At 50.1% G+C, this 17,536-nt stretch overlaps 1 protein-coding gene across 1 annotated transcript in view; it reads right to left on the bottom strand.

Annotated features, from left to right (window-relative positions):
* Positions 1-17,536, bottom strand: part of LOC104510843 (pappalysin-2-like) — a gene marked incomplete at its 5' end in the record, with an annotated part of 89,605 nt that overhangs the window by 67,836 nt on the left and 4,233 nt on the right. The window contains 2 exon segments of the mRNA XM_010153221.1: positions 17,021-17,168; positions 17,171-17,528. Coding sequence (XP_010151523.1) covers positions 17,021-17,168; positions 17,171-17,528 — 506 coding nt within the window.

The raw sequence follows: 17,536 nt of genomic DNA, 5'->3' as shown, positions 1-17,536 counted from the left end.
TGAATGACACTTGCTGACGATCTGACTCTAACGCAGGCTTAGGTACCACATTGCATACTGCTTTACTTGTGGGACTCGTGGTTGGCAGAAAGCAACATGGGGAAGAAGCCTGGACCTTGTATTGCTCTACAGCAGCACAGTAAAACCACATTGATGCTTTTGTGGTCCTGGTGCAGGGTCAGAAGCACATCAAATGAATTACAGAATGGTTTAGGTTGGAAGGGACCTTAAAGATAATCTAGTTCCAACTCCCCCGGCATGGGCAGGGGCACCTTCCTCTAGACCAGGCTGCTCAGAGGCTCATCCAGCCTGGCCTTGAGGACATCCAGGGATGGGGCATCCACAGCTTCTCTGGGCAACCTGTTCCAGTGCCTCACCACCCTCTCCGGGAAGAATTTTTTTGTGATATCTAATCTAAATTTGCTCTCTTTCAATTTAAACCCTGATTCACCTTGGGGCCACAAAAGTGGCCATTACTGCTGAAAGGCAAAAGGTGGCACTTCCGAATGAAAAGCAAGGCTTGTATGTACCCCATGCAGTACCATAAATCAAACTGAATTCTCTGGGTACTGCAAAGGATGCAGTATATAATGCCACAGGAATTCCACTGCAATTCAAAAATAGGAGTCTTTTCCCTGTAGACATTTCAGAGGGGATGTGGGAGTGGGGTTGGATGGAAGTTGTCCAAGCGCCCTCCGTAGACCGCTGGAAAATACTTGAGACCTAGCCACCTCCAGCTAACCATACAGACTAATGAAGTCACAGGGGATTCCCAGCTCTGCTTTCATGTCTTTTGCCCTCCACAAGGAAATTCCTCTTCCTACTCCCCCACAAGCAGGGAGGGTCCCTTTTCCCCCCAAACCTCTGTCTGTCAAACAAGGAATCCCTCAGACTTCCCAGAAACAAAACCCAGCCTGCCACTAACATTTTTGGTGTGCCGACAACACATACTCTCAAGGATGTAAAGGGTTAATGCAACACACAACCACCTTGCTTCTGAGGCATCAACCAAAAGCCAAAAAACCACAACTCAATACACGAAGACAGGTGCTGCATCAAGTGGCATGAATATTTTTGGAGAGCAGACACTAAACTCCCCCTACCATCAGTGACAAGAGATGCCTCTCCAGACAGTGAGCCAAACGGAACATCTTCCGATTCACCCCTGCCAAAGGGCTCCTCTCCATGGTGACTCTTAAGGCGGTCTCTACTTGCATACATGAATCCTCCTTACTAGAATTTGTGAACCCTCATCTCTGTTCCCAGCAGTTGGGTTGGCAGCTGATGCTCAGCCTTTGCCACCCTTCTGCCCTGCTACAGTCAAAGCCTAGTACCATGACATAAGCAGGACACGGTACCATGCTGGCACAGCACACAAACCAAGGTGGGTGACTTGGTCTGCAAACAGACTAGGCTGATGGTTGTTCTTGCAACCGCAGCTGCCTCACACTCCAGGTTTACCTGCCCTGCAATTTCTGGCGTTGATGCAGCTGGGGGTGAGGGATGCTGTATTTTTTTGGAAAAAGTTTAAGTTCCTCTGTACTTCTAAGACTACATGACCATGGTCTAGGAGCTCTGACCCCAGTCCAGCACTGTGCTGACATGCCACAAACATTATTGCCAGCATCATGACAACTTGACAAGGCATCAACATCCAAATGCCTCATATGGACAGGCTTTGGTAGCGCAACCAGATACAAAACATATGCAAGAGGAGAAAAGAAGGCTGAGGAACAGCCAGACATCACCCTGGGATCACAGGGGGCCAAACACTGCTGGAATAATACCTGCTGTAGTCCTTTGGAGACTTATCAGCTTCACCGGGTGCTGGGATCCAGCCAAGGAGCAATTGGATACTCAAGGGATGAGGGCATCACACACCTCTCGGACATGTCTGGAGAAACCCACCTCTGAGGCTCTGACAGCACGAGCAGAACAGCCTAGGAAGCAGCCATCGCTGGCAGAACAGCTTAAGAGGCAGCTTAAAATTTGCATGCGCGGCTGAGTATCAAGGTGACAAAGCAGGTGTCAGGACAAAACACTCTTACATAAGGCCCTTCAGGATCAGGGTTTTCCCTTATGCATCAGTAATTCCTGTTGAATTCAGAGGTAACCCTCAATCTCCATGTGGAAGGTGGATTTGGCTTTGGGACTGAAGCAGTAGCAGATGCTGCAGGGTCAGAGACTCGCGCTGCCAAAGCTGAAGACAGGATCAAAAAGACAAGTTGCCTTCTGCAGCTTCAACCTTTCCATTTACTGGGGAAAGGTACTAAGGCAGCTGCAGATCACTAACACACAGCAGGCAAGCTCCCAGTTACACCAGATGGTAGTACTCAAATTCTTGAGGTCAGATTTGGGCAAGAAAGACCACAACATCAACCTTTAAAGCAGAAAGCCCTGCAGGGCGTTTTGCCCTGAGATAGGCTGAAGAATAAGTGCTGCTAACAATGGCACAGCTAGCTATTCCTGGAAGTGTTTGCTAAAAGTTATTCACTAAATCATCACTACACCAGCCAAAGGCAATGCTATTTTAGACCTGGTTTTGGTAAAAAGTGTAGAAATTATGAAGGAGCTGATGAGAGAAAGAAAACTTGGCCTGAACTAATGATGAGCTGATTCACATTAACTTAAATGGAGGGATAAAGGCAGGTCTTGAACTAAGAATGGAAAAACAGGACTAACCAGCAGACACCACTGCATCCGAGATGCCAGGGAGAACGGGGTGAAATGTGAATTCCCTGAAATCTAGCTGACTCCAGTGAAAACAAAGGGTAAGAGACCCTGTTAGAAATAAAAAGAGCAAAGGAAGGAAGGAACAGATCTGCTGAGCAGGGGAGGTGGAGCTCAGGCTCAGCATAATCGAGATGCATCCCTGGACAAAATTAATGTATGGTCTCCACCTTTATTCAGGATTGTGAAGCAGAATTCAAATTCCCTTCCAGTGGGGTACAACAAGATTAAAGGCATGGCACTGGAGCAGAGTTCAAGATAAAGGAGAAAAACAATGTGGCAGCATTTGGATGTGGGCTGAAGTGCCATTTGGATAGGTGGGAGGGAAGATCAACCCCTGGGGAGGTGGCAGCAGGTCCCAGCTCTAAAAGGGGCAGGATATAGGGATACAGAACAAGGGACAAGAAGCAGGAGGGAAGAGTGCAGAAATAGAAGTATTCATGGATAAACAAAACTCAGTGAACATAATACATTTGCAGCAGGAGCCTGGGGAAATGCCACTCCAAATCCAGGACTGACCGCAGGGCATACGACTAGAGAACAGTTAATATGATAAGTGCAGCAATGTCTAAAGGGTGAACAAAGATCAGGCTGATACCTGAGCAGGTAAATCCACCTGCAAATTTCAGCAGACTTTCAGGTATAAAGGTCCCCATCTTATCTTCACTCTCTTACCCCATCTTTCAAAAAAACACTTAAATACTTAATATAAATACTTAAATATACTTAACACCTAAATACTTAAATATTAAATCCTTAAATACTTAAACACAGGGACTGATGTAGGTGTGATCACCTGAAGGTCAGTGAAGGACATGCAATGCCATCACTGGGCCAACACTGAATAGACTGCCAAGGATGCCAAATTTTTAAGCCAGCTGCTTGCACTGACAGATCCCAGACCCTGCCAGTGTGAACTCAGGCAAAGGCATGCTGGCTTTCCTCTTGGGAAGGCACAGTCAGGACTCAAGGACTTGTCTTTGCCTCTGGCATCATTCCAGGGCACCTGACTTTAAGAAACCCATGTTAATTCCTCCCCACCAGCACGTTCAGAGACTGTTTGCTTTTCTGCTGCATGCTGTTTTCCTCTCTGGATCTTGTTATAGCTGTGTTGACAGCTTACATGCAGGGTGAGGGAGCAGGGACCTGTTTTAAGGCTGGTACTCATGTTTAGGGGGTTGAACCAAGGACGGTCCCCCACTTGTGTTGAATACATGAGAATAAGCCTCAGGAGAGGTTTACCACCAGTCGTGCTCTCAGAATAGGGTGGTCATCCTCAGGACACCCATGCCAATGGGTGCACACCCCTATCAAATATTTGACCTCCTCTTCCAAGGCTGTCTTCAGATACAGCCTCCTCTTGTGGCTTCTTGCTGGAGGCTCTGCCAAATCTGAGGCTACTCTTGGAGGATGCTAATGCATCTGCATCATCAGTCCCCAGCCCCTGGGAGTACTGCAGGAGCGGGGAGTTCCCACTGCTCCTCTGAAGGAACCGGGGTGTTCAGTGGCTCTTCTTTCAGCACAGATTAATCACATGTGCATCAGACACTTAGATCTTTGAAAAACACTGGTTTCATGGTGTTTGCACCCTCAGGACAAGGCTGGCTTATTGACTCACTCAGTTACTAGCTGCTCTGCATATGATGTGCACCACAGCCTGTCTGAGGGCCTCTTGGGATGGCTCTGCTGGAAATCCCAGCACATCTCCATGTGCCTGTGTAGGTTTCCTGGCTATAACTGAAGTACCACAAGAATTAGGACATCTTAGGAGGAAGTAAGGTTTTTGAGAACCACTCATTTGGACCCAGGCACCAGCATTTTGTCCAAGCCGCATTTCAGTTTCCAAAAAAAATCCAATGGCCGGTGCTACTTGATGGACCTATAATGTCTCCTGAGTTCTTGAAAGAATGAGTCTGGCACTGCAGAAAGCACCAAGACCAACCATCAATGATCCCAAATGGTCAAGCAGTCCTGGTGCCTGACACAGAACCCATTACATTATGATGCCAGGAGAAAGTCCCACAGCACTTGCTCTAGATGTCTACAGTCTCCCCAGGGACATGTTCCCCTTCACCTGCCTCAAATTAAACTCCCTTAAGAAGGGGGAGACCAATTCACCACATTTCCTCCTCCATTCCCATCACAAACACTATCCAACATCACCACATTGCTGGAGGGGAAGGGACGTCATCTTCTCACAGTGGCCTCATGGAGGAGGCATCTCTACATGGCCCCATAGCACAGACATTATCCTCCAGCAAGAAAGGGGGCTCAGAGAGGTGACAGGGCATGGGGAAGAGGAGTGCTGGGTCAGGACCAGGCACACACAGCAGAGAAATCCAGGCCTGCAGGAGGGAGCAGAGGACTGCGGTGAAGCTGATTGAAGGAGGCATGAAAGGAGACAAACAAGGGAAGCATGGCCTCTGGCTCGGCAGGGACTACTTGACCTCTCCTCCAAGAGGACATGGCAGCTTTCAGCTGACGCCAGGAGCTAATCTGTGTCCTGAGATTTGTTGCTGACTGGCAGAGATGGCAAGCAGCAAAGCTTTAATCGGAAAGGACAGCTGGATTACAAATCTCACTCCTGTGCTCCTCCTCCAAGCCAAGACATGGGAGCTGGGGCTGTGACACCTTGCTCCTGCATGGCTGTGGCTCCGTCCTTGGTGCATCCCCTGAAAACTGAGGGCTGCTCTTAGAGCGGGCAGCTGCCACACCAATGGGTCCCAGCCCTTTGGGTCACCTCCTGAGGTGGACCTGCCAGAGCTGTAACCCTTCATCACCAGTGCTCAGCAGGGACACGCAGGGTTTCTTTGCTCCAAAGTGCATTTTAGGACTGGCACAGCTCTCACCTCCCATGCAGGGAAGGAGCCACCAGCAGTGTTGTAGTGGGGACATCCACCCTTCCCACCCCTTCTCCTCTACATCACCAAGATTCTGGTCACCAACTTTCCATCTCTTGAGCTCCTTCTCACCCAGAGGCAAGCTTCATAGATTGCCTGCAGTCCCACCACATTCAACCCCACTCCCTCAGCCTGCTTTAGGGTCCACCACAACACCAGCAGCCCCAAAGGGCTTCCTTCACAAGGACCTCATGTTTGCAAGGTCATCATCTCAACAGCTTTCCTCATGCTACTTCAGAAGTGTGACACTTCTGTATAGTTCAACATGGAAAACCCTGTGCCATCAAGAGTAAACCCACAAATTCAGCATTTCTTACAACACTTCAGCCCTAAAGCATCATTTGGTTTGGTCAAACAACCAAAGCCTGTACACACTCAAAAGTTAATATAAAATAAGCCAAATGATTCCCAAAATGCTCTCTCAGGAGGCTGGCTTTAAGCTTGTGTTAGCACTACTGATTCACCCCTCGAACCTTCTGTTTTACCCCTTCAGGGAAGGCAAATACATACAAGTCCCATAAACTTCCTGGCTTATGTGACAGTTCTTGTGTTGCTTAAGCATAATGGGCCATCAACTTTCCCCTGGGATAAATTTGTCCTGGCCATCTCTGGTTTAGTGCTCTACATCTTGGGGAGTTGATAGCATTTGGGGTTTATTTTAATGGGAGTCGGTAGCCATGATCAATTGTAGAATCTCTATTTCCACGGAAATGGGTATTTAATAGATTTTTTTTAAAATGGTGGTTATTGACCCAGTGGGCCTTAATGGCTTAAAAACTATCTGATTGTAGTATGGAAGAGTAAATGCATATGATTTTCAAATGCATACTAGAATAGGTAGTAAAAACCCTTTTAAATTGTAGGGACCTGGTCAATAGGGAGTTTCCATTTGCTTGTTTGGCCTTTCTATTTCTATCAGCATGAATCATGGCCATCTCTTCTTCAGAGAGGCTTACCATTTCCTCATGGGTGAGATCATCCTAAAACACACGACCCATCAAGGTACAGGGAATGTCTTTCATTAGATTGGGCAGCAATGCAGAGACAAGCTTTCAGAGCAGCTGGGCTCCCAGCTGCTCCTGTGGGAGCAGAGGACACATGGACCACCTCTTGCCACCATAGACCATGCACTCCATTGCTCCCAGGGATTGCTCCCTGGGAGCTGAAAAGCCACACATGCTCCAGACTCCTGGGTTTAAATTCAACCTACAGTTGGAGATTCTACAGTGAAATTCACAGGCAGAAGTCCTGGTTTACCTGGGGTTAACACCTACTGAAAACATTATTAGGAGTGTGCTCCAAAGGAACATACTAATTACTAAGAAGTAATCCTGGAAGCAACAAATAGACCCAACCCTGATGTTTATTTAATGGGGTCAGTGAGCACTGACTGAAGCCCTCCCACGACATCAGGCATGTGTTTAGGGTTGTCAACCTCTTCCCCCAGCTCTCCAAGGTCTACAAAAGCTCAACACCTTATGCTCACCACAGGGGCAGCTCCGCTCTCCTGGCTGCCTTCTCATGAGCCTGCAGGAACACAGATGCCCAGGACTTTTACCTGCCTGTTTGAAACCAGCCTGTGGGTTCAGCCATTGCAGAGGAGAGCCCAGCCTATGTGTGTGCAGGACAACAGGACTGGGTACGTCACCTCTGTAGAATAGAATAGGAAAAAAACTGAGGACTTGAAAACACCCACATTTCAAAGGGATATCTGTCTTTCTTCTCACTCATACCTTCAATTTCAAAAATCCAGTGAAGCTGAAATTAGAGAGTTGGCCAAAGCCTGTTGATTCTCCTCATCAGTAGAAAGGAGACAAGTATTACAGGTCATGGCCTGTTTCTATCCCGGTAAGATGTCTCCCAGTACCATTCCCAAGTAAGTCCATAACACTGCATCCCACCTGCTTGCAGCAACACACCTCCACCCGCCCTGAGCCCCAAGACCGTGCAAGGAAAGAGCAAAGCCGCTAGCCAAGTGTGGATTCCGGGTGCAAACCCCAAGGCTTGCACATGCCTGGATGATAGGACCCTACTGGGTTGGACTTTCCACCTCCAACCAGCACTGATTCCTCACCCTCAGTGGGCATGAACAACGGTCAGACCATCACGGTGGCCTCTGAAAACCCATTGTCATTCCGTCAGAGCACATCTCTGGCCACCTGAAAGAGCATGTGCCTAATAGCAGACTTAGCAAGTCAGGAAGCTACAGCATATCTGAGGGGGCTGTCTGAAAGCCTGGCCCTTGAGAAGGGGACAGGAGCTGCCATTATCATCCCTAAAAACAGAAACAGCAGTGGCTGGGGGGAGTTAACTGGAAGAATTAAAAAAAAAAAAATTAAAGATGCAGTTTTGAACCATTAGGTGAAAGAAAGGAGCCTGCCAGGGAAAAAGGCAGCAAAGCAGCATCTTAGGGAAGGAGGGGACCCCAACATTGCTCTGGGTGGCTGGACTCCAAAGCTCAGTGCAGACAGCATCCCGGCTCCAGCATACACCAACACAATTCGGAGAGGCTCTCCATCCACAGCACTGGGTAAGCACTTGCCTTCTTCTGGTAATGTTGATGCTGGCTGGCAAGACACTGGCGTTGTACGTAACATGTGTGAGAGAAGGTGAGTGAGAAGCACTGGGAGAAATGTTTGCAGCCCCATGCAGTTTTGCAAGGCAGAACTCATCAGTGGTGAATTATTCTAGAGCAGGCCCCAAACTAAACAAAGCCAGGTATGGCTCACCTTCTGCATGGATTGTTTGTTTCTAAGCAAAATAAAAAACTTCCTGGGCCAGGATCAAGCACTTTTTGCCTGGCTAAGGTGGCACAAATAAGCCCTGTCCCATCTAACCCGCAAAAGTAGATCTAGCATAGATCAGCTTTCCCTTACCTTTTGCCTGCAGCAAAAATACAAAGTAAAATTCCAGATTTGGGGAGGTCTTAAAGTCTCCACAAACATGTCAGTGTCCCTAGGAACCTGAATTTCACTGCCAGTCTTTGTAGCACAGTCCACGATCGGCTGAGGGAAGACACGGGGGTAACACAGGTGGGTGCAACACTCCTGGTCGCTCCCAGCGCTGTGTGGGCTGCACATGGCTGCGCAGAGCCTCAGGGACAAGAGGGTCAGCAGGGCACTCTGGACAGAGCGGAACTGGGCGAGAGCAGCATTTTCTGCCTTGCATTTAGCCAAGACTGAGCAGCTTAATCTCCTTCCATTAAACACGTCATTTCGCCACCCAGGGACTGGAAGGCAGGAGACTGGAGCCTCAGTGCCAATGGCAGCACCACATTGCTGCATGACTGGGGGACAAGATGCCCAAGACTTCCATGCCTCAGTTTCCCTGGCTGAAAAGCTCAGCTTACCCTTACCCACAGCACAGGCAGGTGCTTGCACACATTTTAAAAGGCAGGATCTTTGCCATGTGGCATTTTCAGAGGAGCTTAGTTAAGTCAGTCACCCACATCCCACTGCTGTCTAATACAAAGAAAGTGTCCAGCTTCTCACCAGGTGCCTCCTCCTTTCCCACCCATCTCCCACAGCACCTTCCCCTGTAGGACAGATGAAAGATGGTGCACAAGGGGAAGAACTATGGACTGGATGACCATGGTGACGATGACCCTATAGTGCATGTGCCAGGGTAGATGTGTCACACTACTTCCTAAAAACTGTCTCCAGCCAAAGACCTGTAACTGATGCACATGACCACCAGCACCACCTTCAGCACCAGGTCTCGGGAGACAGAACGCACACGGAGCTCTGTGCTAGGATCAGTCAAGGCTGGAGAGAAACATGGCCCAACAGGTAGCAGCTCAGTCCTCTCCTGAAAGAGGGCATGGCTGGTGCAGAGTGGCCAGACCACAAAGTGGTTTTTGCATGGCTGAGGGAGGCAGAACCCCAAGATTGAGGTAATTTCCAAAAACTCTTCTCATGAGCACCAGGTGACAAGAGTCAGTGTCTCCTTAATTCAGCCTCCCTGACTAGCAGGGCTGCAGAAAAGGAAACACAGGCATTGCAAAGCTGAGGAAGGATTTTTTAATGATGTTCAGGATGAGCCCATAGCATGCTGCAACACACATGGTCATCAGTGAAGCTGTATGGCCTGGCATTACAAGTCAATGAAAGGGTGGCAGGAGACCAGTGTCTGGTCTGCCTCATCTGTTCAGACTGAAAGCTCCTGGGCACAGTCAGGAGAAGGACCCTTTTACAGGACTGACAACAGTGGGTGGATTTGCTGAGCAGGGACTATACTCCCAGGGACATTAGGCTAACAGCTCCCCTTCCTTTGCAAGGGGAACCACACAGCCCTGTGTTCAAACAGACCCCCTCAGGCACTCTTCACTGTGACAGTAGCATCCAGTCTTGCTAAAAGATCCAAAACATTGCTATATTCACCCTAAATTTCTCACCAAAGAGCAAAACCTTGCAGCCTTGATATTGGTCAGGAAAGGGATTGAGAGAGGAAAAAGACAAGAAATCAATTCAAGCCAAACATCTCTCCCCTGCCTTTTTTTTTTTTAAATGGGAAAAAACAATTCTCAAGCCTCCAACTTATTTTTAGGTCCAGGCGATTGGGTGTCCCAGCCGGAGCGCAGCGCACGCAAGCCAGCATTCTAAAAATGCCTTCCTTGAGGATATTAAAAGGGTGCAAGATAATTTATTGGGAAAGTTTTGTAATGTAATGATCCTACATTAACCACAAACAAATAAAATAAAAATCCAAGGCTGCCTCTGGTCCCCAGCACAGCCCTTGTCAAGCAACAGTTGCAAAGGCTCAGCATCCTTGCCTTCCCTAAAGCCTCCCAGCAAAGTCCTCTGCCTCAGTGTCTCAGTGGGTTTGGGTTCCTTGGGACCCATTCCCTCTTGTCCCATCTCCCTTTGCGAAGGAGCAATTTGATTTCCTAAATAATGGTAGCATCTGGGCCAAAGAAAACTAAAAGCAGTATGTTCACTTAACACCACCAATGCCTATGGCTCGGCCTGCCAACACAAATGTGGGATAAATCATCCCACAGACCCCATCAATGCTGAGCAGACGGAGTCCCAGCAGACATCTGCCGCCCTGCCGTTTCAGTTCCCGGGGTCTCGCTATCCTGGCGAGGGTCTCGGCTGTGGTCCTCCACCCACAAGCAAGGGTACAATGGGATGAGGAGGAGCCCTGGGGAGGGCTGAACATCAGGACAAAGAGTGACACTGCCCCCCAGCCCTCGAACACACGCTGTTCCTTCACAATTGCCATCCCGATACAATCAGCCCCCTGTAAGTGAGCCCCCGGGACAGCGGTTGCTAGAACAATAGCTCACATCTGGGACAGCTGTTTTCCCCGAAAGCACCCAGGCTGCCTATAGCTGCAGGGCAGGGATTCTCTCCCCTCACTCACACGCGGATCAGATCGCGTTCTCCCTCCCCTGCGGGGATGCAGCTGCCCTGGGGGGACCTGGCAGGTTTCTCGAGGAACATGCTGCCTGGTAGCTCCACACTCACAGGAAGGCTTGTGGGAGTGAGCGAGACATGTCCTTCAGCTGAAGCTTATGGGAAATTAACCCCTGAGCCTTGTACCTTGGGAAGGAGTGCATTATTGTAGATTTTATTTCCTACTTTTAGCACCCCAAAATGCATGGAAGAAGATTTGGGCATATCAGCAGCATGCTGCAGCTTGCTATATAGAGCAAGCTGCTTTGGCTAGTGCCAAAGCCAAGGGCTGGGAACCAGCCCTTGGACCTGGACACTTCTACACTCTCGTGTTCCTCTTCCAGCCCCGCTCCTCTGCTCCCTGGGGTAACACAACAGGTCCCATCAGGAGCCACTGTGATATGGAGCCCTCTGCTCTTGACCAGTGCGCCCAGGACCTTGCACAGTCCCTTGGACAGCAACACTTTGGTACCACCTCCCCCTTGGAAAGAAGTAGCTCCCACAGTCCCGCTAGCCTGATGCCATGTTGGAGTGGCCGAGTCAGACCCTGCTCCTGCCACATGTGCCTTAGAGTGTGCCTCCACGCTGGAGCCCCCACCGCCACCTCCTCTGCCACTCCTGACCTCCTCCTCGTGGATGTCTCATCACTAGAGGTTACAGCCCACAGCTACCCTTCCCTTTCCTCTATCAGCTCACACTGAAGGGTTTATAACCTCCCCACCTCACATCTTTGTGAGAACAAAAACCCCACAGAGACCTTCTGAGTGCCCAACTCATATATGATAAGGTTTGGAGGATACAAAAGACACAACAGACGAACGCGTCACACAGAAGGAAAGGAGCAGCCTTCACAGCAAACAAGGAACCACAGAGAAGAAATAAGAAGACTAAACAAACAAAATAGATCTTGCAGAGACAGCAAAGGCAGCAGCCAGAGGCCAAGGTGTGCAGTTCCCCAGTGGCATAAATGTAACCACACCGCAGAGCCTACTAAGTCACACCAACCAAACCCACAGGGCATGCATTATCTCACCAACCCAAGTCCTCCCTATTAGGAGCAAAACCACACTATTGGACTCACCTTCGGCACAACACTCTAAGTGATAGTGACAAGCCAAACACACTGAAACATACTTTGAGAAGGTCAAAAGAAAGTTTGGGGTCTTCTCCCCCCAGGCTAGGGCTCTAAGAGAGCTGAGTCACCCAGAGGCATGTTCACATAGGTACAGCCTCCCAGTCCCATCATGAGCAAGCAGCTTGGTAGACATTCTGCCTGCCTGATATAGTGGGCTCTACCAAGGACAATCCCATCTGTCTTTTCCAAGTTTTGAAATCAGTAATCCATGGGAAAACCCAGAGAGAGTGGGGTTTCCAAAAGGAAAGAATAAGTTTTTTGATGAGCTCAAATCCAGGCACTCTCATAAAACTTTATAGCACCCACCAAGAAATCATCAGGATCCAGAAAAAAAAGGTACCTTGTTAATTACCGGACCTCCCCGGACCCAGCAGGTCTACTAGAGAGGAGAAGCAACAAGCTTAGAAGCCAGTGAACCCATCACTGCCACCTCTGGGGCCTCCAGAGCACCCATCTCTCACCACCACACTTACAAACCCTGAGTCTGGAACTTGAGGCTTACTCCTTCAGGAACACCGAGCCAGTGTTTGGGTACAGGCCAGCAGGACTCCAACAGATACCAGGAGGAGCTAAAAAGCAGCCAAAGCTCAGGCATCTCCTAACCATGCTATCATCATCCATCAGATGAGGAGGTTCATCTGGATCTGCTTTTGGAGACACTCCTTAAACAGTGGGAGGTTCCCCAACAGCCTTAACCCTATTAAGCATCCTTCCCCTAGGATAAGAGGCCCACTAAGCTTGCATTACAGCCCATCAAGTGTCCTGTTAATCATATACACTTTAGTATCACAGCTGCCATCATCCCAGTAGAGGCCATCAAGAGGCTGGAGACACCTGGTCATTTTTAACCTCCTTTTGTCACTTCGGTTATTTCTGCTGTTATTTTGGGTACTGAGATGAAAGGCCCAGCAGCTCTGCCCTTATCCACTTTGCTCTCCAGACTCCACTCCAGTATTTCTTTCACATTAACTGTGTCACACACCAGACTCTCATTGACTAACTGCCCAAGGGGGACCCTCACTGAGTGTTAATTGCTGTTAATAAGCTGTTGCTGCTTTCCTTCCAAGAGCACCAATTACAACAGCACTCAGACACTGCAAGAAGATGTGTGTCTGCAGCAAATCAAGGCAAATTTTACTCCAGACCCTGGCATTACACTACCAGAAACCCCTGGAAAACACTTAAAAACAGGATAAGATTGGGTGGAGGATGACAGCAGGCAGCTCTCCTGCTACTGCCTGTCCCCTTGCTCTTCATACATTGGGCCAGGGTGAATGAGAAGTCCCTGGCTTGCTTCCTATGGTTCCAGTTGTGATATCTTGCAGGGATGTCTACACTCCACTGTTTCCCTCCATCCACAAGCCCAAGGTCCCACCAGTGTGTTTTACGCAGCGGTCATGGCCCAGCTGGCTCAGAGCACAGTGGAGCTTGTCCCACGCACTACTAGAGGAGGTGCAGGAAGGACTTGCAGGATGGCCTGACAGCTTTGTGTTGTGCACAGCAGCGCTGCCTTTGTGCCAGCATCACCTCCTGCCTGCAGCTGGGGGCAGCTCCTGCCTTGGCTACAGCAGAGTCCGTCCCCACCACAGCTTTGAGATCCATCTTTCCAAACTTTGCCTCTCTCCCCTTCTAAGCATGGATGAGGGTATATGCTAGCAACAAGTGTGGCTCTGGAAGGACACAGAGATGTCCACGAGTTAAGAAGCTGCCACTGTTCTTAAGGCTTCTCTCTCTGGAAATGTAATTTGCCTCTCTCAGAGCTGCAGGCCCAGGGAAGCAGATTTCACCTGAGGGATGTGCTAAGATGGTAAAAGCTTTTGCATGAGTAATTAAGGCCATGAAAGTCAAGACAAGGCATTGAGACCCTTCACCAAAATGGACTGCGCCTGTCTACAGTGCTAGTAAGAAATTGTCCAATGTTTCATTCTTTCTCATTTGGGACATTTTTGGCCGTACTAAGAAAAACTCACATCTAAACCACTCTTTGTGAGACCCTTGAAAAGAAATACAGCAGAGATGAAAAAGATACCCAAATTCTTGTCTTGTCACCTTGATCTGAATGGAGATTTAAAGAGCACCAGCTGAAGTGGGGTTTTTGTTCTCCCGAGCTCTCCCAAAGCTTCAGCTCCCTCCTGGGCTCTGGCACGAGGTTTTCCAGCAGGTATGAAAAAGCACAGGCGTCTCAGTGGAGCAGCAGCCAGCTCTCCTCCAGTTACAGACTGAAAGCTGCTGTTCACATCGAAGCACCTGGCTCCTATTGTGCCGCCTTTCCGCAGTTTGTTAAATTTCATTTTGCCTTATTTCTCCCGTTTTGGCTTCCACCCTAAAAAACCTTCTGGAAGTTCCCCAGCTGCCCCGCTCCTCATAAATGTTCATTTAAGTATAATACCTTACGAGCTAACCCAGGGCTACTCAGTCAACAGAAGGTCTGTCTGAACAAAACCCCTTGAGCTAAGGTTGCCTGCTCATGTATTTTGGGATTCATCCACTGACTTTGGGGGAATGACACCAAGGCATGGCCTTGGAGGCTCCCAACCCTGTGCTCAGACTTGCATTTTTTTTCCAGGCTCATGCTACCAATTTCACAGCGATCTTCCAACAAACATATATATTCTTCCCCAGGAGTCAGGGTACCCTCAGCAGGGTACCAGGGAGCTAGGGTTTGCTGGGCAGGGATGAGCCCAGGGACAGGGGTGTCCACCAGCACCTCTGAGGGGAAAGACAGCTCAGAATAGCTCAGCAGCAGCAGGATTCAACTCATGCCCCCACATTTCCCAAATGCTGGGCACATTGGATTTTGTTTTTCAGAGCTTAGCTTACAAACAATCAATCTTGTCTCCTGCGCAGGCCAATGAGGTCTGCGGAAAGAAAATTGCAAAAGATTTGTTATTTCCCTAGTGTTCCCATTTTCCCATTCCTTTCCCACAGAAGCAAGGTTTTTGTTTTGGTTTGGTTTGGTTTTTTTCCCAACTTTCAGGGGAAAATCCTGACAAATGGAAGCCCTGATTCATACCAGCAAAAATTTGGCCTTTTTTAATTTAAGGTGGAGCTCTTCTTGTCTGAGGATAAAAACATTTCTCTTACTACACACAGAGGGCAAGGATTGAGCTTTTGCCCTGCTGAAGCAAAGGCATTGGATGCTTATGGCCACCACGAGCGGAAAGCCGTCGTGCTGGCAGGAGAGCTGCTTATCTCCCCCCCCAGGCTCAGGAAAGCTCTGCCCGTGCTCTCTTACAGGGATGGGAGACAAGGGGACAGGCAGGCACAAGGTGGTGATGTTGACTGTCACCAAAGAGACTTCCAGAGAAGGAGATGCTTGGGCAGAGGCAGGTGTGCAGCTCCATGACCAGAGGGATGCATTGGAGGAAAGGCTGCCCATCCTCCTCCTGTGTTTTTTCAGACAACAGAAGGGGCTCGGGAAGGGAGTAAGAGAAGCGCTGCTCCTCTCCCACCACCACCACCTGAGCAAAGATGCCTGCTTCCCTCCTCTTTCTGTGCCCCGCCTGGGAAGCAGCAAAGAGAAGAAGCTGGCCTGGGAAAAAGGGATTTAGGGCCGCAGCCTACCTGCTCCCACATCCCAGTGAAAAAAAAAGCAAGTGAGAAAGAAAAAGATCAAAGGAGCAACATGTCCCTAAAACCCTCCCTTGCAACTTGTCTCCCCAGATGCTGCCATCTGTGCTCCTGCTCCAGTGCCCATCGCCAGGAGCAGGCAGCAGGGAATGAGCATTTTTCTCTGACACTGAGACAGAAAGAGCTTAAAAAAAAAAAAAAAAAAACGGAAAAGCCATGACTTTTTTTTCCCTTCCCCTTCTCCAGCCAGAAAGCACATTTGGCAGACCCTCAAGTGCTGGAAGCCATCAGCAGAGCTGCCGGCACTTCAGAGGCTCCCGGGAGGCGGGTTTTTGGCGTGCGCAAGCCACTGACCGCCCTGTCCCAGTTGCCCCAGGGTGCCCCATCACATGGGGGGTCCCTTCTCTCCATCCCACCTCAGATTCTGCCTCCAAAGAGCCCCAAGAAGAGCAAGGGTCCCCTAACACTGCACACTGATGATGCACGGAGCAATGTGGGTTTTGCAGGGCATTTTGCACCTGCTGCAGGTAGTAAAGGCTCCCGTCCTCCTCCAGCCCTGAGCAGCCACCCTGTACCTCCACCCAAAGAGGGGGATTTGCTCCCTAGAAAGCATTTGGCTTTGAGATGCAGGGTTTGATCAGCCCATGTTCGTGCCCAGCCAAGACCATCTCCCCATAGGCATCACTCCCCAGGCCAAGATTTGGGGAGACTCATGCACACCAACCCACACCTTAGCAAACCCTGCCACTCACACCTAGCAGCAACACCTCCTTCTCCCCACCCCAGCGCTCAGGAAAAGGCATTCTGAATCCAAATCAAAAAATCAGGCTTTCAGACACATCCAGAGAAGGTGGGGGGAAGGGTTAGTAATTCCCCTATTTCCTCCCATGCATGGGAGTCAGGGAAAGCAGCACCCTTTGCATGGGGCCACTCTGCCCACCCTGGATGCCCAAGGACACTGGCATGTTCTTGGAGACCAGTATCTCTGCACAGGGAATCCCCCCGGGGGGCTTTCTCCATCACTCTCCCTCGCTCCTTTGCAGGGTGGGGGAAAACTTAGCAGCAGGGCGTTGCAGTGGGATAGGACTCAGTGCCATCCTGCACCATGGGATTTACATGCTCCCAGTAGCACAGAACACCCGTCCCACAGGAGAACACCCCTCTGCCTTCCCACACTAGGAAGTGGCGGGTCAGAAGCAACATCCAGGTGCGGTGCAGAGCGGGCATCGGGGAGAGGGTGCACCCCATCCCTCAATATACCACCCCTCCCCCACAAGCCCTACACCTACCGTTGGGGTGAGTCGGGGTCAAAGCATGTCCTGGCCACGTCGGTGGCCCGTGGGTCACAGCAGTCACCATCGTCGAAGTCGTCCAACATGTTGTTGCACTCCATGTGGCAGACGCCATCACGGCGCTTCCAGGAGAAGCAGCGGGGGGGCAGTCCCCGCCATCATAGCCGGTCAGGGGATGCTCGCACTCGGGGTCACAGCGCTCGTTGCCCACCTTGCTAGGCTCGCAGCCCAGGAGGACAGCGCGGCGGCGCAGGGAGGAGTTGCGTACCTCCAGCAAGCTGAGCTGCCAGGAGATGTTGTAGGGTTGGAAAGCTTCGCTCAGTGCCCGGTGTTGCCGCCAAACCTGTTCCCGGCTGACTGTTGGCCGCCCGCCATCGTCCTCCAACAGGTTCACCACCCGGTACCGCACCACCTTTCCACTCCGCAGCGGCCAGTGCCGGTTGTAGTGGGAGACCAGCTCCACGTTATCGCAGGCAGTCTGCCCGCAGGCAGGGGGGCCCAGTGGCCGGAGGA

This window comes from Eurypyga helias, unplaced genomic scaffold (genome assembly GCF_000690775.1).
Source record: "Eurypyga helias isolate BGI_N326 unplaced genomic scaffold, ASM69077v1 scaffold18000, whole genome shotgun sequence".
NCBI classification, from domain to species: Eukaryota; Metazoa; Chordata; class Aves; order Eurypygiformes; family Eurypygidae; genus Eurypyga; species Eurypyga helias.
The sequence above is the reverse complement of the archived record's forward strand: the minus strand, read 5'-3'. Positions and strand labels throughout refer to the sequence as shown.